Source organism: Emydura macquarii, unplaced genomic scaffold (genome assembly GCF_026122565.2).
Source record: "Emydura macquarii macquarii isolate MOO-44397 ecotype Brisbane River unplaced genomic scaffold, CSIRO-AGI_Emac_v2 contig_2676, whole genome shotgun sequence".
NCBI classification, from domain to species: Eukaryota; Metazoa; Chordata; order Testudines; family Chelidae; genus Emydura; species Emydura macquarii.
This window is the reverse complement of record NW_027132813.1, coordinates 8,646,308-8,671,711: the sequence shown is the minus strand read 5'-3', so window position 1 is coordinate 8,671,711 and position 25,404 is coordinate 8,646,308. Positions and strand designations below refer to the sequence as shown.

At 41.7% G+C, this 25,404-nt stretch overlaps 1 protein-coding gene across 7 annotated transcripts in view; it reads left to right on the top strand.

The window, feature by feature from the left end:
- The window catches only part of XDH (xanthine dehydrogenase), a 72,369-nt gene that overhangs the window by 38,190 nt on the left and 8,775 nt on the right, over nucleotides 1-25,404 (top strand). For 5 of the 7 annotated variants that reach the window (XM_067564825.1, XM_067564823.1, XM_067564826.1 and 2 more), the window contains exons 17-32: nucleotides 225-314; nucleotides 1,365-1,534; nucleotides 5,662-5,785; nucleotides 6,306-6,425; nucleotides 9,172-9,268; nucleotides 11,245-11,369; nucleotides 12,886-13,019; nucleotides 14,285-14,372; nucleotides 16,189-16,275; nucleotides 17,924-18,115; nucleotides 18,648-18,793; nucleotides 21,180-21,261; nucleotides 21,946-22,041; nucleotides 22,930-23,058; nucleotides 24,124-24,198; nucleotides 25,007-25,059. In XM_067564825.1, the coding sequence (XP_067420926.1) occupies nucleotides 225-314; nucleotides 1,365-1,534; nucleotides 5,662-5,785; nucleotides 6,306-6,425; nucleotides 9,172-9,268; nucleotides 11,245-11,369; nucleotides 12,886-13,019; nucleotides 14,285-14,372; nucleotides 16,189-16,275; nucleotides 17,924-18,115; nucleotides 18,648-18,793; nucleotides 21,180-21,261; nucleotides 21,946-22,041; nucleotides 22,930-23,058; nucleotides 24,124-24,198; nucleotides 25,007-25,059 (1,808 nt within the window). Of the gene's footprint in view, nucleotides 1-224; nucleotides 315-1,364; nucleotides 1,535-5,661; nucleotides 5,786-6,305; nucleotides 6,426-9,171; nucleotides 9,269-11,244; nucleotides 11,370-12,885; nucleotides 13,020-14,284; nucleotides 14,373-16,188; nucleotides 16,276-17,923; nucleotides 18,116-18,647; nucleotides 18,794-21,179; nucleotides 21,262-21,945; nucleotides 22,042-22,929; nucleotides 23,059-24,123; nucleotides 25,060-25,404 lie in introns of all 7 variants that reach the window. The other 2 variants (XR_010922964.1, XM_067564829.1) reach the window with 2 other exon arrangements.

Sequence of the window (25,404 nt, the reverse complement as noted above, 5' to 3'; positions counted from 1 at the left end):
TAACTCCTTTATGTGGATCAGCCTCTAAAGGGGGCCACATCACACCACTGAATTGATGGGTTACATAGGCAGATTGAGTGAGCCATGCTAGAGGTGAAAATGCACTGTCTGGGCTGAAAGTTAGGTGGAAAAAAAGCAGAAGGCCAGAGCCTGTCTGGGGGAGACAGAAAAGGGAAACAGAAAACAGATAAAGGGTTCATCATTTTTTAACATGTCTTTGGCAGAATGACCTTGATGAGCTGGTGTCCTCCAGATATGTGAGTGCCACTGAAGTGTTTCACAAAGATCCTGCTGCCAGCGTACAGCTTTTCCAAGTAAGCAGTGATATGCACACGGTCCAGGCGTCTCTCCTCTGTGACTCCAGACTCACTGTATTCTATTTGCTGGGTGTTTATCCTTGCCTGGATTCTGTCATGGTTGAGATCTTTATTCAGGCTTTAAGCACTTCCTTACTTGAGTACTATAAAGTTCTCTCCCTTAGTTTCCCAGAAACTTTATTGTCTGAGGGCAGATCTACACTATTGCTTAAGTCAATCTAACTTGTGTCACTCAGAGGTGTGAAAAAGACTCCCCTGAGTGACAAGTTACAGCAACCTAAGCGCTGTCCACACCGGAGCTATGTTGGTTGAGATGCTCACCCGTCAACATAGCTTCTGCCTTTCATGGAGGTGGAGTAATTATGCTGATGAGAGAGCGCTCTTCTGTTGGTAGACAGTGTCTTCACAAGATGCGCTACTGTGGCACAGCTGCATCAGTGCAGCTGCGCCGATGTAGCACTTCTAGAATAGACCTGTCCTGAGTGTATGAATCCCAGCAGGCTGAAGCCAGAAAGCTCTTTCCATTCAGTCGCCTACTTCCCCTGTCCTTGTCAAATTCACTGGCTAGCCATCCAGTTCCAAATTCAATTCAAAACTGCTTTTCTGCTTCCCAAAGCTCTTGAGCTGCTCCCTTCTGCCTTTGACTTCATATCCACATACACCCCCGCCTGCTCACATTAACCCTCCACACATGGCCAGTTCTGCTCAGCGGAGAGTGGGGAAGATGCTTTTAAATTTGCACTCTCCCATGCTAGCCTTCCCTTCAAGCTGTTGAGTCACATCAAAGAACTCTTCTAACCCTTCTCTTCTCCTTAGCTTAGAGTGGTCTTTAAGCTGAATTCCCCTGCCCCACCTCTTTCTGCACTACAGCATCATCCTGTTCCACTCTCATACTCACTCACCCACATTCACTTCCCCCTTCCACACTTCAACTACTTCTTATTTCCCTCGTCACCGTCACATGAAACACCTTCCCCCAACCCTCCAGTCTCAACATCTGGGTATCCTACGGTACAAGCAAAGATATATAGTGTGTGTTTGTTATAGGAAGTGCCTGCAGGACAATCTGTGGAAGATATGGTGGGACGGCCCCTGATGCACCTTTCAGCAGCCAAACAGGCATGTGGAGAGGCTGTCTACTGTGATGACATACCTCACTACGAAAATGAACTCTACTTAACACTGGTCACCAGCAAAAAAGCCCATGCCAAAATTATGTAAGTGCCCTTTCTGTACACTGGAGTTTGCACTGTGTACCCAGCATTCCTGTTGGGCTGGAGGAGGTTCTTCAAGGAAGTTCTAGCTAATTGAGCATCACTAGTTGAGCTTTGTAAGTTGCAGTTGCTTGTGCCCTAAAGAAAATATTATTTTAAAAAAGAGAAAACGTTCCTGCTAATGCACGCATGACATACAGCAGTGAGTGTGAGGTTATTGCTGTGCTCCAGCATGGATGTGAATTTAGTACTAGGCAAGGTCCTCTGCACTAAGCAGAAGGAAATCCCATGCCCTTTGCACTTCCATTTTTTTATTCTCAAGAGTGCAGGGTAAAAATGGGGAGAGGGATGAGCACAGAATGGGTTTGTCTGAGGATATGTGGGCTTAAATGCCATCCTCCATGTGCAGCTGGAACATGGTTAGCTACACGCTGACCTTTTAGGCAGGAGCAACTAGTAGCTCCACATCAGCATTCATTAGTAATGCAGGATTGGGTTCCTCTGTGCCCCATGCCATTCTTCATTCTTTTACCTTGTATTTAAATACTAACACTGTGCACCTGCTCTGGACAGGCTCATGACCTCAGTGTAATGATTACTGAATGGATGAATGAGTTTCTCATGATGGGAATAAAGCTCTTTACACACTTCAAAATTATATACATCCCTTACTAATTAGAAAGAGTTGGCTCCAGACATGTTTTGTCCACACACAGCATGGCTAATGCATAGGTTGTAACCATGGCAACTGACCATGTGTCATTTTTGCCTGTGGTCTGAGCCTGGCACATGATGTCTTCTATACAAGAACACTTATTTTTCAGTGTTGGCTGGATCCTCTCCAACTTTGCCTGTGTAACTGAGTTGGGTGGTCCTTTTTTCTCCTTGTTCTCTACTGGCAGGACACCCCCACTTACTACTGTGTGAGTTTCCTTTGGGTATTCTTGCCCTGCCTGAGGCAGTATGGGGTGGCTCCTTGGATTTTTCGCAGAATGCATTAATACAAGTCAGGCAGTGTGGCAGTCATGGCTGCACAAACTCGGTTGACGCACTTTTTGCGAAAGAAGTTGCGAGGTGGTGATAACTCAACCACTGATGTTGTAACTTGGTCAAAGAGTATCATGAACTGGTTCCAAAACACAATTGTATTTTAGCATAGACGTGGCCTTTAGAGCTGGAGCTGACAATCTTATTTATCCCTCTAGAACAATTCTGGATTGTTGCCTTACAGTATACAGTAATTTCTGGTGGGTGCCTTGCCTACTTCCCTTGTGCATACTGTACCAGATGACTGAGGGATAGATAATGTGATGCCAATTTTTTTAAAAAGTGCCAAAGGCGATCCCGGCAATTAGAGGGTGGTAAACCTAACTTCTGTACCAGGCAAATTGGTTGAAACTACAGTAAAGAAGAGAATTATCAGACACACAGATTAACACAATTTGTTGAAGAGTCAACATCCCTTTTATAAAGAGAAATCATGCCTCACTGACCTATTAGAATTCTTTGAGGGGGTAGTCAAGGGTGATCCAGTGGATACAGTGTACCTAGATTTTCAGAAAGCCTTTGAACGGTCCCTCATCAAAGGCTCTTAAGCAAAGTAAGTGGTCATGGGATAAGAGGGAAGGTCTTCTCCTGGATCAGTAACTGGTTAAAAGATAGGAACCAAACGGTAGGAACAAATGGTCAGTTTACAGAATGGAGAGAGATAAATAGTAATGTCCCCCAGGGCTCTGTACTGGGATCAGTACTGTTCTACATATTCATAAATGGTCTGGAAAAAAGGGTACATAGTGAGGAGGCAAAATTTGCAGATGATACAAAACTACTCAAGATAGTTAAGTCCAAAGCAGACTGCAAAGAGTTTCAAAGAGATCTCACAAAACTGAGTGAGTTGGCAACAAAATGGCAGATGAAATTCAATGTTGATAAATGCAAAGTAATGCACATTGGAAAACATAATCCCAACCATATGTATAAAATGATGGGGTCTAAGTTGGTTGTTACCACTCAAGAAAGAGATTGTGGAGTCATTGTGGACAGTTCTCTGAAAACATCTGCTCAATGTGCAGCAGCAATAAAAAAAGCTAACGGAATGTTGGGAATCATTAGGAAAAGGATACATAATAAGACAGAAAATATTGTATTACCTCTCTATAAATCCCTGGTATGCCCACGTCTTCAATATTGCATGCAGATCTGGTCGCCCCATCTCAAAAAAGATATATCAGAATTGGAAAAGGTACAGAAAAGGCAACTAAAATGATTAGGGGTATGGAAAATCTTCCATATAAGGACAGATTAATAAAACTGGGACTTGGAAAAGAGATGACTAATGAGGGATATGGTCTATAAAATCATGACTGGTGTGGAAGTGTTATTTACTCCTTCTCATAACACAAGAACTAGGGGTCACCAAATGAAATTAAAAGGCAGCAGGTTTCAAAGAAAGAAAATGAAGTATTCCTTCACACAACACACAGTCAATCTGTGGAGCTCTTTGCCAAAGATGTTGTGAAGGCCAAGAGTATAACAGGGTTAAAAAAAGAACTAGATAAGTTCATGTAGGATAGGTCCATCAGTGGCTATTAGCCAGGAAGGGCAGGGAAGCAAAACCATGCTCTGAAGTGTCTGTAGCCTTTGTTTGCCAGAAGCTGGGAATAGGCAATAGAGGATGGATCATTTGATAATTACCTGTTCTGTTCATTCCCTCTGAAGCCCCTGACATTGGCCACTTGCGGAAGACAGGATACTGGGTTAGGTGGACCATTGGTCTAACCTTATGTTATCTTCCAGACCACAAGTCATATTGTTGTTGCATCTCAGTGGATGATAAATAGATCTTATTTTATATTTATGTAGCACCTTTTGTCCCAAAGGAATCCCAGGTTTTACAAACTATACACAGAGATCAATCCTGCCACTGTTGCTGTATAGTCATAACTGGAGTGTGATATGGCAGCTGGGAGGGAATATAGGTAGACAGAGTATACTTGGGTAATAGGCCATCACATCAAATTACAATCCATCTCTTGCAAAAAAGTGCCATGGGATCTTTAACAAACACAATGATCAGAAGGTCGAAATTCACAATTATGTCTTATCTGAAAGTTGTATATTACAGTAGCGTCTGGGGAAGATGATCAATCCAGTGGTTGGGTATCAGACTGGAAGTCAAGAGACCTGGATTCTGTTCCTACCTCTGCTATTGATTACTTATGTGAATTTAGGCAAGCCACTCCACGTCTCTGTGCTTCAGTTCCCCACAGTAAACAGAGATAATACTGCATATCTACTTTTAGAAAGCACTTTGAAATCAATATATTAAAATCACAGCATGGGTATTTAATGGTTATTTCCTCTATTAACCATAAGTATAATAGATATTCCCATCTCCTTTAGCATGCATTTGTCTGGCAGCCTGGAAAATGTTGGTGTACTGAGTTCACTGATGACGGAAGCACCTTTGACTGGCTAGAGGCAAAAATGAAATTCTACAGACAAAAGTTTTAGCTAAATTACATTTAGCTAAATGTCATTCAACACAATAGTTGTTGAAACTGCCATTTAGTCAGACTGTTTACAGGATTTTAAGTTGTAATCACACTTACAGGCAAGTATAAATGGTGTACAGGCAAGCAGAAAAATTGCCCCAACCAACCTATTACAAGTAGTTCTCTCTGTCTATCTATTTATCTAACTACGATATTTTGTGTATGCATTCTCTAAATGGTTAACAATTCATGTAGTAGTAAATGATACTTATCTCTCAGAATAGCATATTGTAAAAGGATCTTAATATATTCCTTTATGTACTACTAATTTCTTAATATTTGCAACAGCCAGCCAGTCCCAAAGTGTTTGACTATTCTGTCCCCTAGATTCTGTTGGCATGATTCTTCACTGTCCTGTACCTTATGTAGCCATTTACACCTGTGCAAAAGGAGTACAGAGTGTTACCATTCTGATCTGGCATTGTTCTACACCCACCCTGCACACATGTAAATGACTGCACAGAGGACAAGAGAATCAGGGCAGAAAATCAGACCCTGTAGAATCTTTAATGTTCCATGTTTAAAGTGAGATGTATGCGAAAAATAATCTGCCCTTTGATTTATTCACTTCTTTAGTTCTATAGATACAACTGAAGCCCAGAGTGTCCCCGGTTTTGTGTGTTTCATCTCTGCTAAGGATATTCCTGGGAGTAACGTCACTGGGATTTGTTATGATGAAACTGTTTTTGCTGATAAAACGGTATGTAGTTTCTTATCCTTTTTTGTAAAGGTTGTCTCTATGGTGTATAAAGGGCCAGTAGATTGTGGAGTTATTTACTTCTGGTGAAGTTCTCTGTAATATGTGGAGTGAAATCTTGACTCCCTTGATGGCAGTGGAAGTTTTGACATTAACTTTGGTGGGGCCAGGATTTCTGCCCCTGAATGTTATTCCTTAAAGTGCAGACAGCTGCAATAAACTCATCCAATCCAGTTACCAAGGATAGATTGTGCCAGGTTTTCATACAACAGGATATGAGTAACTCCTACTGACTTCCATGGACTAATTTTTACTCTGTCTGGGTGCATCTTAAGCTCCAGGTTGGGGGCAACAAATTATTCTGGATTTACTCCAGTACAGCTAAAATCAGAATATTTCTCACTATACTTGAAGCTGGTTTTAATTGATTTCCGCGAAAAAAAATAAGTTGCACAAAAAGAATAGAGTAGAAATCAATTCAGTGATTTATTATGGGGAGTATTAAATCTCTTTTTATGTATAGGTCACTTGTTTTGGCCACATCATTGGTGGAGTTGTTGCAGACACACAAGAACATTCCCGAAGAGCTGCTAGAGCTATCAATATCAAATATGAAGACCTCTCACCTATTATCACCATTCAGGTAGGGTGGCACAGATTTGATCATATGGTTAGTCACCCTAATATTCCACAATGCCTGCTTTAGTCCTGTTTCCCTGAATATGGGTAATTGGGTTGTTGCGTATTTAGTCACTCATGTTTTTAGCATTTGTGACATGGCTCTATCATGATGGGTGTGGTAGATGAACCTAAATAAAATAAAATACATCTCTGATATTATATTGGTTGGGAGTAGAATCATAGGATTAGAAGGGAGGTCTTCTAGTCCAGTCCTCTGCACCCAGGGCAGGACTAAGTATTATCTAGACCATCCCTGACAAGTGTTTGTCTAACCTTCTCTTAAAAACCTCCTATGTTGGAGATTCCACAGCCTCCCTGGGCAATTTATTCCAGTGCATAACTACCCTGACAGTTAGGAAGTTTTTTCTAATGGTCAACCTAAACCTCCCTTACTGCAATTTAAGCCTACTGCTACTTGTCCTATCTTCAGAGGTTAATGAGAACATTTTTTCTCGCTTCTCCTTGTAACAACCTTTTATGTACTTGAAAACTGTTTCATGTCATCAATCGTCTCTTCTCCAGACTAAACAAACCCAATTTTTTCAGTCTTCCCTCATAAATTGTATTTCCTAGTCCTTTAATCATTTTTGTTGCTCTTTTCTGGACTTTCTCCAATTTGTCCACATCTTTCCTGAAATGTGGTGACCAGAAATGGAACCAATACTCCAGCTGAGGCCGTATCAGCATGGAGTAGAGCAGAAGAATTACTTCTCGTGTGTTGCTTACAAGACTCCTGATAATACATCCCAGAATGGTATCAGTTGCAAACTCTTTAAGTGTACTCTCTATGCCATTATCTAAATCACTGATGAAGATATTGAACAGAACCAGACCCAGGACTGATCTTTGCAGCACTCCACTTGATAAACATTTCCAGCTTGACAGTGAACCACTGATTACTACTTCTCTGGGAATGATTTTCCAACCAGTTATACACCCACCTTATAGTAACTCCTTCTAGGTTGTATTTCCCTATTTTTTTTTATGAAAAGGTCATGAGACACAGAATCAAAAGCCTTACTAAAGTCAAGATATACCACATCTACTGTTTCCCCCCTATCCACAAGGCTTGTTACCTTGTCAAAGAAAGCTATTAGGCTGATTTGACATGATTTGTTCTTGACAAATCCATGCTGATTGTTACTTATCACCTTATTATCTTCAAGGTGTTTGCAAATTGCTTGCTTAATTGTTTGCTGCATTATCTTTCTGGGTACTGAAGTTAAACTGACTGATCTGTAATTGTCACCGGTTGGCCTTATTCCCCTCTTTATAGATGGCACTATATGTACCCTTTTCCAGTCCTCTGGGATCTCTCTCATCTTCCATAATTTTTCAAGATAATCACTAATGGCTCATATATGTCTTCAGTCAGCTTCTTGAGTATTCTAGGAATACTCCAGTAAATACAATGTTGTCTAATACAAAGGCAATGGTCCAGGTTCTGTGAGATATCACACTCGCTGTGAAGTCATTGGGTTTGCATCAGGTGTACACCAGCAGAGAATTTGGTACATTTGGGTCTGATTCAGATTGCACACCTGCTTTACACAGGTGCAACTTCATTGGCGTTATTCCTATTTACAGTGGTGTGAGAGGAAAATTGGGCCTTCTAACTCCATAACCTCTATGTGAGACTTTGCAGAACATTTTGCCTCCTTTCTAAGGCTAACCCAATTAAGGAAATGGCCCTTGAAACTTACTTTAGACATTTCTCTTGGACACCCTGAGAATAAACCCCATGAAAATAATCAATTAGCTAGTTTCCAAAGCTGAACAGCTCTGAGTATAAGTATTTCATGCGTTTCTAATGTTTTGAAAGAGTTATCCTTAAGATAACATAAAGCAAATGGCAATATCGAATCATAAATTCATCACTGGCTAGGAAAAACAAATGGTTTCTCACCATACTTACAAGACTTTAACAAGAATTCTAAGGATTTAAAGATCTAACCTGGTGAAAGTTATCATGGGATTCTAGTGAATTTTGTAATGGCTGGTACTGCATATCCATGTGACTTGCAACATGAAATGGGTTTATCAGACAGTATAGATATAAAGTGGCATTTATTTGTTCATGCTGAGTTGAAGAAACTATAGATATCTTTTGTTGACAAAGCTTGAATGGAACTCTTCTTGTTTTTGGAGCATTGTATGAGGGGGTTTTAGTTCTTGTATATCTTGTGAATTCACAAACTGTATTTGAAAGTTATTCATTTTCTGACTCTGTCAAATAATTGATGTGGCCTTTGGTATAAAATCTTCAGATCATGGAGGGACCCAGATTGGAGCTGGTCCAAAAAATTTTCCACAGAAAGCAGACACTTCACAATATTTGTGTTGAAACCCCTATTTTCTGTCAATTGACAATTTAGATGGAACATTTTTGACCAGCCCTACCTCAGATATTAACAGGCCATTACAATTAAAAATGTAGTTAGTCTCAAGCCAGTTTTCTTGGCTTTGTCTAGGGTGACCACTTAGCAAGTGTGAAAAAATCAGGATGAGGTTGGGGAATAATAGGCGTCTATATAAGACAAAGCCCTGAATATCGAGACTGTCTCTATAACATTGGGACATCTGGTCATGCCAGCTTTGTCCCACATACATCCTCTTGGACCAGAGAAAAGTACTGATACCACTATAGTTGAAATATTTTGGTCTACTATCTTCCTAGGAAACCTTAATGTGTAACTATGTTTTCCCAGGAAGCTATAGAGAAACAATCTTTTTATGAGACTTCAAGGAAGATTGAGAAAGGAAATGTCCAGAAAGGATTTGAAGAAGCTGATCATGTTATTGAAGGTGAGCACAAAGATATCTCTGATTTTCAGATAGATAAAACTCCTTATCCTGTAAACCTCACATGAGATACCATTGAAATCAAGAGAAGCAATTACAGGGGTAAGATTTACTCAGGTGAATAAAGTTTGCTGGACTGGGTACAAGGTTTCTTTTTACTGAAAATAACTGCGTGCGTAAAACTTTCAAAAGTGCCTATGATGAATTTTCCAAAGTGACTTAGACACATTGGCTTTGTCTACATGGAGAAATTGACTGGAACAACTGTGTGAACACTCCTGGAATAAAAATCACTTAATTATGGGTTAATTAATTGCTCCTCTTAGTGACTTTTATTCTGGAATAGTGTGTCCACTATTCCAGAACAGTTTATTCCAGTCTGTTTCTCCATGGAGATAGAACCTCAGAAGCCTGTGTCTCCTTGAAAATCAATGTGTGTAGGCTTCTAAGTGCTTAAATTGCTTTTGAAAATGGAACACAGGCCTCTTTGAAAGTTTTTCCCAATGTAGTATTTGGCTTTAGACCTTGAGACAAATATGAAGCTGTCTGTAGCCATTTATTAATATTATATGATGGCCTGGTGTCACCCAGTGCACTCACAACTAGGGCACCTCTTCCTGGCAACTCTGGAGATTAGCTCCTTCCAGCTGCTGCACCCTCCTCTGGCAGCCTCTCCACCCATCACCTTCTTTCACTCTGCTATCCTTCTGATTCCAGGAGCTGCAGCTTCTTGTTTGTGACTTGGCTGTCCAGCCAGGTAACCATGGTCCTCCCCTTCCAGGGTATCAAAGTTTTCTAAGGCAAACTGTCCCAGGTAGTGCACTTTCCACCATCTGGTCTATGCCCCTTCCCCCGTGGCTGGTAGGGAAACCCGGGCCCACCCTCTACTCCAGGTTCAGCTTGGAGCCCTCTCATCAGCAGCCAAGGTCTGTGCTATCCTATCCCATGCTGCCTTTCCCATAAGCATCTCCTATCTTTCTAGCTCTCCCCCTTATCTGGGTTTGGTAGCACAAACTCCCTACTCCCAGGAGTAACTATAGGCTACCTATATCAGGCCCTAAACACACCTTCTTTCTCCCAGGGAGAGACTACTTCCCTGCAGCCCCATTCTGTTCTCAGCTCCTGAGCTTTATACTGGCTCCTCCTGTTCCTGTCCAGCTGAGCCTCATTTAATCAATCCCTGATTCCTAGCTCCTCCTCCAGGTGCAGCCTATGGAGTTAATTGGTCTCCGTGGTCACCTGAATTCCTTCAAGTCTTGTGTGGGGTGGACACTCCATCACACCTGGTTATTGGGGTCTGTATGAATATCTTGATTTAACTCAAAAGGGGGCTTCTCTGGAATACAGGCAGGAAGAAGAAGAATAGCCACCTATCAGCAAAAACTTAAGAGCTGTTTATGGACAAAGCCAGAACTGTTAGCTGGAATGTCTACCTCAATCTCCACTCAGCCAGAGGAACTAGTTTGACCAGGAATATCCAAGGGCTGCCAAACCCAGGAGAACAAATAACTCAGGCAGGATTTATAAAGGATATTCTCCAAAGAGTGAAGGGAGGATCAGACACAGGAACCTGTAGTCTGGTGTCTGCTTAGGTAGCCAGGATAATAGGACTTTAGACTTGTTTGTTGTTTTAAAATTCTGTTTCTCTAATGCTTTGTTCCTACTGCTAAATAAAAACCTTTGTTTTAAGAAGGCTGTTTGGTCATCACATATCACTGGGTCTGGAAGGGAAGAAACACAGGTATCTGGTTGGACCTGCAGGGTAATTAGCATCTGAACCTGTTATAAATAGGGTGTTCTACCCACATCCTGGTCTAATAGTATGTGAGATTTGTGACATTCCACCCCAAAACAAATAAAGGCCTAAGGCTTAACACCTCAGGGGGTGCAATGAGACCAGAAAAGGAACAGAGCAGCAAACAGCCCTGTAGCCATGATAGGCCTGTAGGTTTCTGAACACCTTTTCATTGGTTTTACAGGGGAAATGTATATTGGAGGCCAGGAACACTTTTATCTGGAGACTCACTGCACCATTGCCGTGCCTAAAGGTGAAGATGGAGAGATGGAACTCTTTGTGTCCACCCAGAGTCCAACACATACACAGGTAACTTTTCTTATTGACCTAGCTGTCCATGGTGAATTTGATGCAGTGAAGATCATTCATGTTAGACTTGGATAAACTGTTCATCTGCAATAGATTCTAGCTTTTACTTGTGTGAAAATAGAGAGCTGGGACTAGTCTATAAAGCCTTTTACATTTAGGTTACCAATGGCAATAAAACTTTTGGAAGGGATATTAAACCTCATGCTTCAGAGTTTGGGCCAATCTCTAACTATTAGATCTCATCCTGGTCTTTATGTGGGGGGGGGGCAGATTATCCCATATCTGCCTACTGCAGGATTCTTACCCCTTCCTCTGAAGCTTCTAGTGCTGGCCACTGTCAGAGACAAGATACTGGGCTAGGTGGACTTGCTGGTCTGATCCAACATGATCATAGGCAGTGGGTATAATAGGCTGGGGGAGGCTATGCCTCCCCAACCAGCCACCACTGGAAGCTGCTCTGCCTCTCTGCCCCAACTCTGCTCCGCCCCCAGCATCCACATGCCACTGTGGGAGGAGTCGGTCCAGCACCCTAGATGGCCTCTTCTGCGTGCAGCAGACCCAGCCCGGGGTGGGCCCAGCACCGCTTCGAACACAGCATGGGGCCTGGTGCAGGTGGGGCCCAGGCTGTGTCGCTGGAAAGCAAAGGGCACCTGCCCTCCCTGTGGGCTGGCGCAGAGCCCAGCTGGTGCAGAAGGTCCAGGCGGGCCCTGCTCCCACTCAGCCCCCTCCCCTGAGGCTTCTCCCCTCACACCTCTTCATGCCATCCACCAAGAGGCATGAGGGGTGAGCAGGCCAAGCAGGAGCAGGGCCCATCTGGATCTCCAGTGCTGGCTTGGCAGCATGCCACCAGGCAGGGGGGGCAGGTACCCTTTGCTCTCTGGGGCGCAGCACAGGTCCCACCCACACTGGGCCCCATGCTGCATTTCCTGTGGCCCTGGAGGGCGATATCTGCGACACTGGATCCGTTCCATGCTGAGTCTGCCAACTCTGCCATGTGCAGAATAGAAGTGGCCACTGGGGATGGGATGGGTTGACTCCTCCTGTGGCAGCATGTGGACGGCAGAGGTGGAGCATGAGAGGGTCCTTGGGGGGAGGGAGCAGGGCCATGTGGGGAGGGCTGGTGCCCCTCCACAACCTCCACAAAGGCAGGCGTCACGTGCCCCCCCAGGAGCATGACAATTTCTCTGTTCCTTCTTAAGTTTATACCCTGCTGATAGTTAAGGAACCTAGCAAGCAGGCAACTTAAGGTTCCAGTTCCTTGATTACAAGACACAGAACCAGGGTCAGGTAGCCTTTGCTGCAGGTGGAGATGAAGCACAAGCTTTTCTGGAGGCTCTCTCTTACCTATCTGTCCATCTGTCTCCTTGTATGATGCCCAGGACCACAGTGTCTGAGCACCTATGTTGATGCTATAGACATAGAAGAGAGAAGGTTCAGAGTGAGGCTGTTTTTGTTTCTAGCTCCCAATTTACTCACTGCTGCCTGAATGACTAATCTGTTTCCTTTTTTCCTTTAGAAATGTGTTGCCAGTGCATTAGGGGTCCCGGAAAATCGAATTTTAGTTCGAGTGAAGAGAATGGGAGGAGGGTTTGGAGGCAAGGAGTCCAGAAGTACTATTTTGTCAACAGCTGTAGCTGTGGCTGCATTCAAGTAAGTTTTGCTGCTGAGAGGTAGCCTCCTTTGTCACTTACCCCATAGGCCCAGTGTAACATATCATTGTCCTTTTTAAGAAGATGATGAAAGTTGTTGTGCTTATGAATCAGGACTGGTGCTGGACCAGAATCTTTCTCAGCTTCTTAATCCCAAAGGCTTTTAACAGGTTTGAGAATCTCTAGGGTAGGTCACTAATGGGCTCTTCAGCTGGAAAGGGAAGTTTAAACTGCTTTCAAGCAGATGGGGACCTTGAATGGCTTGTTAATAATTGTGAATAGGGTGGGCAGAGCAGCAGAATGACAGCCATCCTCAACGTTAACTGAGGGAACCTGAAGAAAATAAAGCCACATATCTGAAACTGTCTGTCCCCTTCCTTCACTTCACTGATTCCCCAGCCCCTTTCAAAACCCAGCAAAACCTCACCTCAGCTACACTGTGTACAAACAGGGATATGACAATTAGTCCCCCACCCTAATTCTTGATGTTAGTACAAGCCCTGCCCTGCCACTGTTGTCTCTCTGTCTACTCTTTCTGAGTACCCTCTGATTTTTTGATTGTACCTAGAAATGGACCCAATCTACAAAATATTGAACCTGAATGTCAAATACCCCAACATTCAGGGGTGCTTGGATGTGGGGTTTTGGTTCACCCCGGCATAAAGAGTGTGGCCATTTGTGAAAATTGCATCAGGATTACAAATAAACCCCAAATTCAAGGTTTTTTTCTATTATTCTATGATCTCTGGACATTTCTGCTCTGAAACCTCAGGAAGAGCAGAGGAAAGGCAGAAACGCTCATTAGGCAAGGAAGAACAACTCTTCCTTCTAAGGGATGAAATGTAAACTCACTTAAATTACTAAACAACTAAAGCCAGGCTGTCAAACAGAAATATAGTTAGTGTTTTACTTTACACTATTACATAATTAAGCTAGCTAGAGGATGTTAACTAATGATGAATTACTTAATTATTAGTATCCATGCTTCTAAGAAGCCCTAGTATCTAGGCACCATTGCAAGAATGTAAACTCCCACTCTGTAAGAAGAAAGATCTTCGCCTCTCCTACTCAGTAATAATGCCAATTGCTTAAGAGGAAAGAGAATAATCCAGATGATTTACTTCCTAGTTCATGCAGCCATTGCCACTCTGCAGCTTAGTTATAATGAAAAATCTTATGAAAAGAAAGAAGTCTGTCTCTGTGCCAAGAAGGTAGCAAGTTTCAGGCTCAACATGATCTCAGCTTGATCAATGTATCCTTTAACAGGACTGGTCACCCCGTACGATGCATGCTGGATCGAGATGAGGACATGCTGATTACTGGTGGGAGACATCCCTTTTTGGGACAGTATAAGGTACACAGATAGTTTGAAAAATATACATGTATTATCTTGATAATGTCACTTTAACAAGTATAATTGAGTAGTAAGGTATTTTAATGAATTACAATGTGTATGTCACGGACCTCTACTAGATAGAATCAGAGAGGCTTGTTGTCAGGTGTTGGCTGCGTGTGTGTTCTTTCAGCTTGCTGTCTGAGCTCTGTGCAGATAGCAGACACAGCAGGCTTTGATTGAACTGCCCAATAATACTGCAGACTCAGTTTCAGTAGAAGGCACCTGGACAGGTTTATTGCTGATGAAGTACGGTAATAATGCTCTGGCTCAATGGTTACAGGTACACTAACACATGTACACCCATGACAATGGACACAACTCAGTGAATGGTGGGACTTTCCAATGCCCCCTAGGCCGGGCAAAGACATTCCCTCTGAGACTCTCTTTTATACAAACAAGTTACTTATTGCCCCTCTGACGTGGTTAGTTACCACCCCTTACCTTGTATATATTGGTTTGCTCAAAACATCTCTGTCCATCACCCTGTCAACCTGACCTTATCCTTAGGAGGGGTCAATGTGTCCCTGTATCATCTTCGAGGAGTGTGTTTTCACCATAACCTTGTATCGGGATGTTCTGGTATTACCCTTCTGGGATGTGTTTATGTGAATATTTAGTGCTTAGGAGTGCTTGTGTTTTTGCAATGCCAGCCCTATTCTTGACAAATTCATGTATTGAATAATGGACCTGCAAGTAGGCATCTGCTTTGTAATGGAAGAGGGCATGATTTGGCTGACTCTTAGTAACTGCTTTATATTAGCAGGACTTGACTCTGTTTGGGCCTTAAGCTTACAGTAGGCCTGTTATACCATGTCTCAGGCTCTCTCTTTCTACTACATGGTTCAACTGGGTTATATTTCCTACACTGCTGACACCTAACAGAGATTTTCCTTTAGCTTAATCAGGAAAAGCCTGAGCTTTTGGAGCAGAAGTATCTAAGTTCTGTCTCCACTGCAACCACAGCATGTGGCTTATTGACAAATGTAACATTCTTTAGATGGCCATGAATTTGTTACCCTGTGTGAAGTTCTGTTACCTAATATCCTCTCAAAACCTCATTAAGCTTCTCTTTATACAGTAGAACCTCAGAGTTATGAACACTAGAGTTACGAACTGACCAGTCAACCACACACCTCATTTGGAACTGGAAGTAAATGATCAGGCAACAGCAAAGACAAAAAAAAAAAAAAAAAAGCAAATATAGTACAGTACCATGTTAAACGTAAACTACTAAAAAAATAAAGGGAAATCAGCATTTTTCTTCTGAATAGTAAAGTTTCAAAGCTATATTAAGTCAATGTTCAGTTGTAAACTTTTGAAAAAACAGCCATAACATTTTGTTCAGAGGTACGGACATTTCAGAGTTATGAACAACCTCTATTCCTGACGTGTTCATAACTCTGAGGTTCTACTGTATTTGATTTTTCTTTGAAGGAAAAAAAAAAAAGGGTTTGGCCACTGTGAATGAACTACATTCACTCAAGAGGTGTTCCTTCTGGGGGAAGGTTGGGGCTTATTGCAGGGACCCATTGTGAGGGAAGTCTCCACTGGCACTGCCCATGCTGTACTTGTTCTGTGAATAAGCAGAAGACATCATCCACCAGGGCTGCCAAGCTGCCACCTATCCATTCATTTTATTTTTGGGGGGGAACAAAGTTGTTTCTATGACATTTTGTCTTCTCTACTTGAGGAGTGAGATCTTCTTGTCAAGATGTCAGTAGGAAAGGTTGTAGAAACTAGAGAGTATAAACCTGAAGAAACTGTTTTTTGACAGGTCGGCTTCATGAAGAATGGGAAAGTCAATAGTTTGGAGGTGTCATATTACAGCAATGGAGGCAACTCTGCAGATCTTTCCCAACCCGTAAGTAGGAAAAATGTCCTAATTGCTAACTAGAGAAACTGATCTGAGAGAAATGTTGGGAAAGAAGCTTGTCTCGGTGTTTCTACATGTTAGAGACTGAGGCCTACCACCTTTCATTTCAGAGAGTTGCATTCAACTTTCAGCTGTCCCCAACAACACTCATTCATTTTGTTCTCCATTGTAACAGAAGGCAGAATTTGGCCCATTCTGCAGTACCAACAACTGCTGTCTGAGCCAGCTCCAGCAGAGCTTGCCATGGCACATGGTACACAACCTCACTACCACTGTAATAATTCAGACTGTGCAAGAAAGTTGAGGAAAGTTCACTTTAGAAAACAGATGAACACAAAAGGCTATGGCAGTACATGTGTTGCACAGTGCAATATGGTCGCTAAATCATCAGTATAGCAATGTAGTTCCTAAAGTCATAATTACGAATTAAATTAAATAAGTGACGGTTGCATGTCTTTATTTGATATTGATAGTAATACCTAGTGCTCATAGGGTGCTTGATATTTTCAAATCACTCTGCAACCACTCCCTAACATTTGGACTTGATTTTATCTGTTCAATAATTACAGTAAAACAATGTATCGCAAAAAACTATTCACTCATTCTATACACTTAGTTTAGACACATTAGAGAGTATTAAATGTAAAAATGTACATGAATGGAATTTTAGAGCTACAATTGCTTTTAGACATTTTTAAACACAATTTTGGAGTTCAGGTTCTTAGAGCGACACACCTTTCGTATATAGGACCCAGTTTTGCCCTGGTTTACATCAGTGTTGCTTCCACTGCAGTCATCCTGAGCTGGGTGGGCATGCTGCATGGGAGTGCAGAACTTAACCCATTGCCCATTGTGATACTATTGCTATTAAATTAGGGTGGGACTTTTAAAGTGCTCAGCATTGGCCTAACTCTGTCCCCATTTAAGTCAATCAATGGTAAAAGTCCCTTGGACTTGAGTGGAAGCTGAATTACGCCAATGCTGAATGCTTTTGAAAACCTCACCTTAGTGCTGGCAATGTGCTTGGTGCTGTATAAAATAGAAAGGAAGGGAAGGGTCCTTGCCTAAGGATCTGATCCTGCAAACACTACTGTGTATAGTCCCATTGACCACCTTTACTCATGTAGTCATCCTTACTCTCACAGGGCCAGTCAGTAGGGCTACTTGTGCAGTAAAATACTACTCCATGGGTGTGAGAGTAGCAGTCAGTCTTACAAACAGTGCCTATTTAAGGGCTGGATTGTGGCATTTAGCTGCAGTCTAGAGTAGGGACCAATGTGGGGCAGCACCATCCTAGGTGGAGCTTTAAGAAGGACTGTGCTTCAGGAGTCGCAATGCTTCCTAGAGCTCCATGGAGCCCAGGGTGAGGACACGCTGCACTATCCTTTGTGAAGCTGCAGCAAGCTCCTCCTTCTCGGGCTAGCCAACTCCATATGCCAGTGCAGTCCATGCCATGATCCTGCCTCTTCACTCCCCTCCTTTGGAGTGATTTGCATCCGAGGGGCTCACACACAAAGCAGCGCTCCTTCAGTAAATTAGCCCTTGCTGCCTTGTTGTATCACATCACTGCTTTAACAAGAAGTGTAAAATCTGACATGGAATTTACCCCTTCTGTTTTGTATCTGTTGTTCATCAGATTATGGACAGAGCTTTGTTCCATATGGATAACTCCTACAACATCCCAAACATCAAGGGCGTGGGTGTAGTTTGCAAGACTAACTTGTCCTCCAACACAGCATTCCGTGGCTTTGGAGGTCCCCAGGGAATGATGATCGCTGAGTGCTGGATGAGTGATGTTATCCTGAAGTGTGGTCTGCCAGCAGAGCAGGTACAAATCAATTGAAACAGTACAGTGCAGCATATTATTTAAGCCTTGGGAATTTGACACACAACTACTACTAGATATTAAGCACAGGAATTCTCCCTTTGTCTTTGCCAGTCCTAATCAGGGTCCCAATTCTGTGCTGACTCAAGTCAATATGCCAAATTGGAATTTGAATTATCTTCTGCCTCACTGAGTTTCCTTTGTCATTTCAGTTATGTCTCATTCAGTAACATCAGCTTTAAGGCTGGGATTTTCAAAGAAAGCTAAGGCAATTAGGTGACCAAATCCCACTGAAAGGCATTAGAGTACCTAAATCCCTTAGGCGTTCTTGAAAATCCCATTCTAAACTCTTGTCGTCAGGCTTTCTCATGAACAGATCATGGACTATCAACATGTTGTTCAGTGGAGCCAGAAGAGGAGGAGGAAGAATTAAAGTCTAATTTGTTCTTGATATTGTTCGATTAAAAAGACTTGGACTAAAGCACTGATTTAATTACACTTAACAAATCCTATCAATGTCTCTTTCTTTGGGAAGGTGCGAAAGCTGAATCTTTACAATGAAGGAGACCTGACCCACTTTAACCAAAAGCTTGAAGGATTCACTTTGCAAAGATGCTGGGAAGAGTGCCTAGTGAGCTCAGAATATTACGCAAGAAAGACACTCATAGATGAATTCAATAGGTAGGTGTTTTACTCTCTGCTGGGATACCAGGTACTAAAATCCAGTCAGTAACTTGGGTGATTTAGAATCAAAGATGTGGTAAAGATTTGACTTTTTTCCCCTTTTCTTTCTTGAAATTTCTTCAATCCCATTGTGGGCAGGACCCTTAATACTATAGGGGGTCAAGGTCATCCCACTGACTTGCACCAGGGATTAATTTGGCCTAATGTGTTACATTTTTGTAGGGATAAGAAGGTACAGAGAGGGGTATATCAGACCTAGACTTTGCATAGTATTTCAGCTGCACATAAAAGCAATTTTTGCTGGATTTCACACTTTTTGCCTTTTTGATTTGGCTTTTATTCACCACCAAATGCTAATCAATGCAGACAATCATTTCCTTGAACAGTTGAGGGGGGAAAAAGCTTCAAATCAGACCTCCTCTTATTGGGACCCAAATGCTAAACACATCCCTAACGGTTATTAACGATTGTTTTTAACAGTATTCCTGTCAAGTGCTTTATTTCAGCTTTGGTATATCTATATAATATATAATATATATCTATGTAATATATCATCTATATTCCAGATATAAAAATCTGTTAGAATCACAGAAATGTAGGGCTGAAAATACCTGTTATATTAAGTTAGATAGAATAAATGGGCTGAAGGTGTTAACATAACCAACATTATTCAACATTAAACAGTGTCAAACAAGGTCAGCGGTTTGGAATATAAAGGCATGAGCCTGCTTAGTACTGTGGCAAACACACCTTTAATAAAAGGTTGTTAAAAGATTTTTAAAGAGACAGAAAAGAAGGAAAAACAGTTAAAGCATTTGAAATGTAATGTATTAAATAAGGCTTTCATTCTAACAACATCCCTTGTTCCTTTTCCCTTCACTTGGAGAGAGTGTTTAGAGGGAAATCCCCCTTGTCTGACAGTCTCTTAGGTGGTATCAAAGATGGTAACATCTGTCCTTTGGGGGAAAAGAGAAGTTAGTTGAGATGGGCTGGAGCAGTTGTTGTTGCTGCTGTGGTTAAAGTCTGATCCCATTTCATCCCAGGTGGTGTTTGGGATTCAGACAGCACTAGTAGAGGTTATTTGGATACCTCTCTGTGGCTCGATCTGGTCAGGAGATCTCTCAGGATTAGGATGATGAAGGAGATGGTGGGGGTGGCAGCCATGATGGTGAAACTCATTCCATCAGTTTTTCCTCTCCATCTGTTCTTTCTGTATTTTCTTTTCCCTCAAAGTCTCTTCTTTAAAGGATCCAAAAAGGGAGTGATGAGTGGAATAGCCCATCCCCTTATTATTTTGTCCACCAATTAAGCCTATTATCCGACACACCAATTTTGGTTCATTAACTTGAGGCTCTACATCTTTGGTTTTAACAAGCATAATTTCAACAGTCCTTAGATTACATAAATGTGGCTTTTTTTTTTTTTTTTTTGGACTAATTTAGTCTGTGTCTGGTTCTTTTGCACCTGTTTATAACATTCCTTATTGAAAATAACTTGACCTACTTTCCATGGGAAATTTCTAAGCAGGCAAAAGTTATAGACCAATTGTCACAACAGACCTTGAGAGGTCATCTAGTCTATCCTCCAGCATGAGGCAGGATTAAGTATACACAGTGCATCTCTGACAGATGTTTGTCTGACCTATTCTTAAAAACCTTCCATGACGGGGATTTCACAACCTCCCTCTGTAACCTATTCCAATACTTAACTATCCTTAGAGTTAGAAAGATTTTCCTAATATCTAAATTAAATCTCACTGCAAATTAAGTCGATCGCTTTTTGTCCTATCCTTGGTAGACATGAAGAACAATTGATCACTGTCCTCTTTATAACAGTCTTTTACATATTTGAAGACTGTTATGAGGTCCCCCCTCATCCCCCGAGCCTTCTCTTCTTTAAGCTAAACAGGCCCAATTCTTTCAGCCTTTCCTCATAGGTCATGTTTTTAAAAATCTCATCATTTTTTTAGCTGTCCTCTGGTCTCTCTCCAATTTGTCCACATTTTTCTTAAAGTGTGGTACCCCAAATTGGACATAATACTCCAGATGAGGCCGCACCAGTGCTGAGTAGAATAGGACAATTACTTCACATGACTTATGTACAACACTCCTATAAATACACCCCAAAATGATAATAGCCTTTTTCACAATTGCATCACATTGTTGACTCATATTACATTTGTGATCCACTGTAACCCCAAGCTTTTTCAGCCGTACCATTGCCTAGCTAGTTACCTCCCATTTTGTAGCTATGCATTTGATTTTTTCCTTCCTAAGTGTAGTACTTGTCTTTATTGAATTGGAGGAAAGCCCAGTGTCCTATTTAGGATGAATGCCTGACAGAAGACAGTTGGGGGATTACTAATGATGCTTTGTTCTCCCAGACAGAATCGCTGGAGGAAGAGGGGGATAGCCATTATTCCTACGAAGTTTGGGATCAGCTTCACTCTTTCCTTTTTGAATCAGGTCCGCAAGTATCATTCTTTGCAGGAGATTAACTAGATTTTATGATCACCAGTCCAGGTTCTCCTTCTGTGTCAGAATGGTTTAGGCCTTCTCTGAAAGTCCCCAGTGGAGAAATTACATGACTCTTTCAAAACCAATGCAGACATTATGCACCACAGTTCTCGGTTTACATTTGTCCAGAAGACCCCACCACACACAGTTTCGTTCTGTTTGGGTACATACCCTTCAACCCCCTCAAGGATAATAGCAGTGTGAAGTTGAAATTCAGTAATAATATTGTCCATACATATCTTGGGTTTGCTGGGCTCTGGGTGACGCTGTCAGGTTTGGATGATAGATTGCTCCTCTGTTTCACAAGTAAATAATGGCAGGTTCAGACTGGCTCATCCAACTTCCATAGCTGAAAACTGTGGCTGATGTTTTGATTCTGTTATTTGGACCAAATTATACCAATGACTGTGGGCCAAATTCACTGTGAGTGTGAACATCGTTGGTCTCCGAGAGTTATATCAAAGAGGAGCATGATCCCCTGAGTTTGTCTCTGATAACTTGTACACCAGATTTGCCTCTTTAGGCTAGTCCCAAAGTCTGCTTTTATTTGTGTGCCCTGAAACTGAAATCTGCCAGGTAATTTACTAGCTCATTTATGGTGACCCTTTATCCTTTTAATAATCCCTATTGTAGGCTGGGGCTCTGGTACATGTATATACAGATGGTTCTGTGCTGCTTACACATGGTGGGACGGAGATGGGTCAGGGACTTCACACCAAGATGATCCAGGTAATGATGAGTTTAGACACCTCTTTTAAAACAAACTCCAGTCTCACTTCCATAATATTCTTTCCAACAGGCAGTAAGGGAGCTGCTATAATGGTTCATAGGTTTGTGTAGGGCCCTAAACCCTGATAATCACCCTCACTGCGTCAGCACCAATGCTAGATTTCTAAAATGGTGTTATAATGGGAAGTGAAGATTATAAGCTGTATTATCTATACACATTGATTTAAACTAATATATTCAGTTTTTAATGTAGTTGTGTAGACTCTGCAGTATGAATAAGGCTGTACTCTTTATTGCTAGAAGAAGCTACATCTTTTTTTTTTCTGATCCTATTAAACTGCAATTTCCACCTTATATTTAAACTAATATTTCTCTTTCTCTTTTGTATTTGACATACTTGTTAAATTTTAATAAATTTGGATGCTGATGTAACTGCAATGTGAATACGGAGGAATTCTACTGATGTTGATGGAGTTACTCTAGATTTACATTGGGATAAACAAGATCAGAGTCTGGCTTAATTATTTTTAAAAGAGCTTGCTAGATATGGGCAAACCTGAAACCCATAATTTAAAACATTTTAGAACTTAATGGGGTGTCTAGAATTCTATGGATGAAATCTTGGCTCCATTGAACTGGTAGAACATTGTTAAGGTTTTATTTCACTTCAAAGAGAGAAATGTTAGAAATCTTTCACATCAAGTTTCTGGGCTCTTTTATCCCTTTTTCTCACCATGGTTTCCCATAACCTGTTCTGTGATGCTATGTGGCATATACAAAGCCTGTGATTCAGAAGAGAGGAGAGAAGGTTGCAGCATGGATAGTGTGGATAGGGAATGGCATGCCTCACAAATATGTTCTCTAGAGTCAGTTTTTGTTGCTCTGCAGGTTGCCAGCAGAACTCTGGGAATCCCCACCGCCTACATTCACATCAGTGAGACCAGCACTAACACCGTCCCAAATACCTCTGCAACAGCGGCTTCTGTCAGCACAGACCTCAATGGGATGGCTGTCTCTGTAAGGCAAATTGAGTAACTCAGACCTCTAAATGATAAGCTAGGGCTGCAGAATGGAAAAACAGGCTGTGTACATGTTCCTTTTAAAAGATATGGGATAGCTAATGTCCTTGAAAAGGAAATAATAGGCACACGATACATCATAATTCCTTGTGATGGTCACTATTACTAGAATGCAGCAGCTAATGAATGACCATATTTATTTCAAGGTTTTTATGAGACTTTCACGTTCAGTCCATTGCCAACCATAAAATTTCTAATTCACAAATTAGTAAATTGAACAAAACAAGGCATCCATTTAAATGAATAACTTCCTAGTAATGTCTGTGGCATTAACCGTAAGGATGGTGTACTGTTAAGTATAACATGCAGATGGGCTGGGGACTACAGTTGGAATTGCCATCAAAACTACAGGCATGCTGCATGGTACAGCGAATTGCACAAAGGTATTGTGACTTATGTCCATGCCGTTACAAACTCACCTTGCTAAATATTTTAAGGCGGTCTAGAAGGGGTTAAAATAGCAAAGTTTTCTTTATAAACTAGAGTCCTTCCAACAGTTTGTGTCATAACTGAGAAGACCCTATACCAGGAGTGGCCCTAGCCATTTTGCCTGCCAAAATGGAAAACATGTTGGTGCCCCTGTTCCCAGTGGCAGAGCCAAAAAACAGAACAAAATCACCACAGCCAGCCAATCAGAGAGAGCAAAAATGGCAGGCCACACCAGTACAGCGCCTCCTGCAAGTTGGTGAGCCAGGCGACCACTCTGCTTGTCCACCCCTAGAACTGGCCCTGCTCTGTACCATCACTGAGATCTCCCTTAACGATAAGCACGACCAATCAGCTTTAGATTCTTTTTTTCCCCAGTTAAACTACGTCTTTATGATCAGCTCTCCCAGTTACTGAACCTTGTCCACTTAATATGTCAGTGTTCTAGGGATAATATTGACTTAGGCAGAGTATAATTGTGAATGATTGTGACATTTCAAAGGACTACTTTTAAAAGTGTTGCTGTTTATTTTGATTTCTTTTTTTTTTTTTTTTTTTTTTTTTTTTTTTTTTTAAGGAAGCGTGTCAGACTATTTTAAAAAGGCTAGAGCCATTCAAACGTTCTAAGCCCAAAGGATCCTGGAAAGACTGGGTAAGTTGTTTATACCTAGTACAGGTTAGATGTGGTCTGTACAGTAAATTCTTTCATTGGTAAATCAAGCATGTAGACAAATCCTCCATATCTATTCACCCTGTAGGACAGGCTCCAGGAGCTTTAGAATAGGGACTATAGCAACAACTTAGCTTGGGAGGAAGAGGATATTTGAGAGGGGTAAACCCCAAAGGGGTGACATCTATGGTTTTACAATGAAGATTTCCCACACAGGAACTTGCTTATAACTAACTTGGGCATACCAAGGTCTGATCTCTAATGAAGTTTACACAAAAATCCCAAGTGGTTCCAATGTATCTTAATGGTCAGATTGCAGTCCTTATGAGAATGAAATGTCTGCTCACAGCAAAGTAGTTCTGTTTTTAAAAAAAAAAAAAAAAAAAAGTTGACTTCTCTGTAAGAAACTTCCATGACACTTTTCAACCATCCTCTGTGGTGACAAATAGTTCCCTTATTCCAACGTCTAACGACTGGGCATACCTTGCATTGTATTGTCCAGGACTACCCAAGCTGAAATCTCTCAGCCAGGTAACAAACTTGAAGTGTCCTGTGCTTGGGGAGATTTTTACCTTTCCTGAATGGTTGCAGACCTTTGCAGAAAGATGAGGAAATTGAATTGCAAGATGTTTGGCTCCCAAAAAATCACTTATTCACTCCGCTCTACTGTGAATGTCATCCCCTATTGCGTATATGGGCCACATGCTTTCTCAGAATGCATTCTGAGAAGGTTATTGTGCAAGAATTAGTTTAATAAGAATAACTTTTTAAAGCCTGCTTACTTTATCAGGTGGAAGCAGCCTATGTTGACTGTGTTAGCCTGTCAGCCACAGGATTTTATAGGTGAGTATTAAAGCTGGAGTAGTGCAGTAATATTCTAGCCTTGTCGTACGGTCTGTGTGCAGGAGCATTTCATGAGGATTCCTGGATGGATAATTACTCTCCTCCCAGGCCATGACGCTGTTCTGCAGCTATTATGGCAGGTGAAGGCTGCAGTAGCCGTCTCAGCAGCTGCACACCCTGACCTACCTGGCAACTTAAGCTGAAGGAGGCTTGTAACAGCGCATCCATCAGTCACACCTCTACTCCCAAACATGCTCTTGGGAAGATGGGTCATTGGTGGAGCACAACTCGGAGATAAGTGTGGAGCACATTCAGATCCCATTTTCACTAGTGTGAACCTGGAAT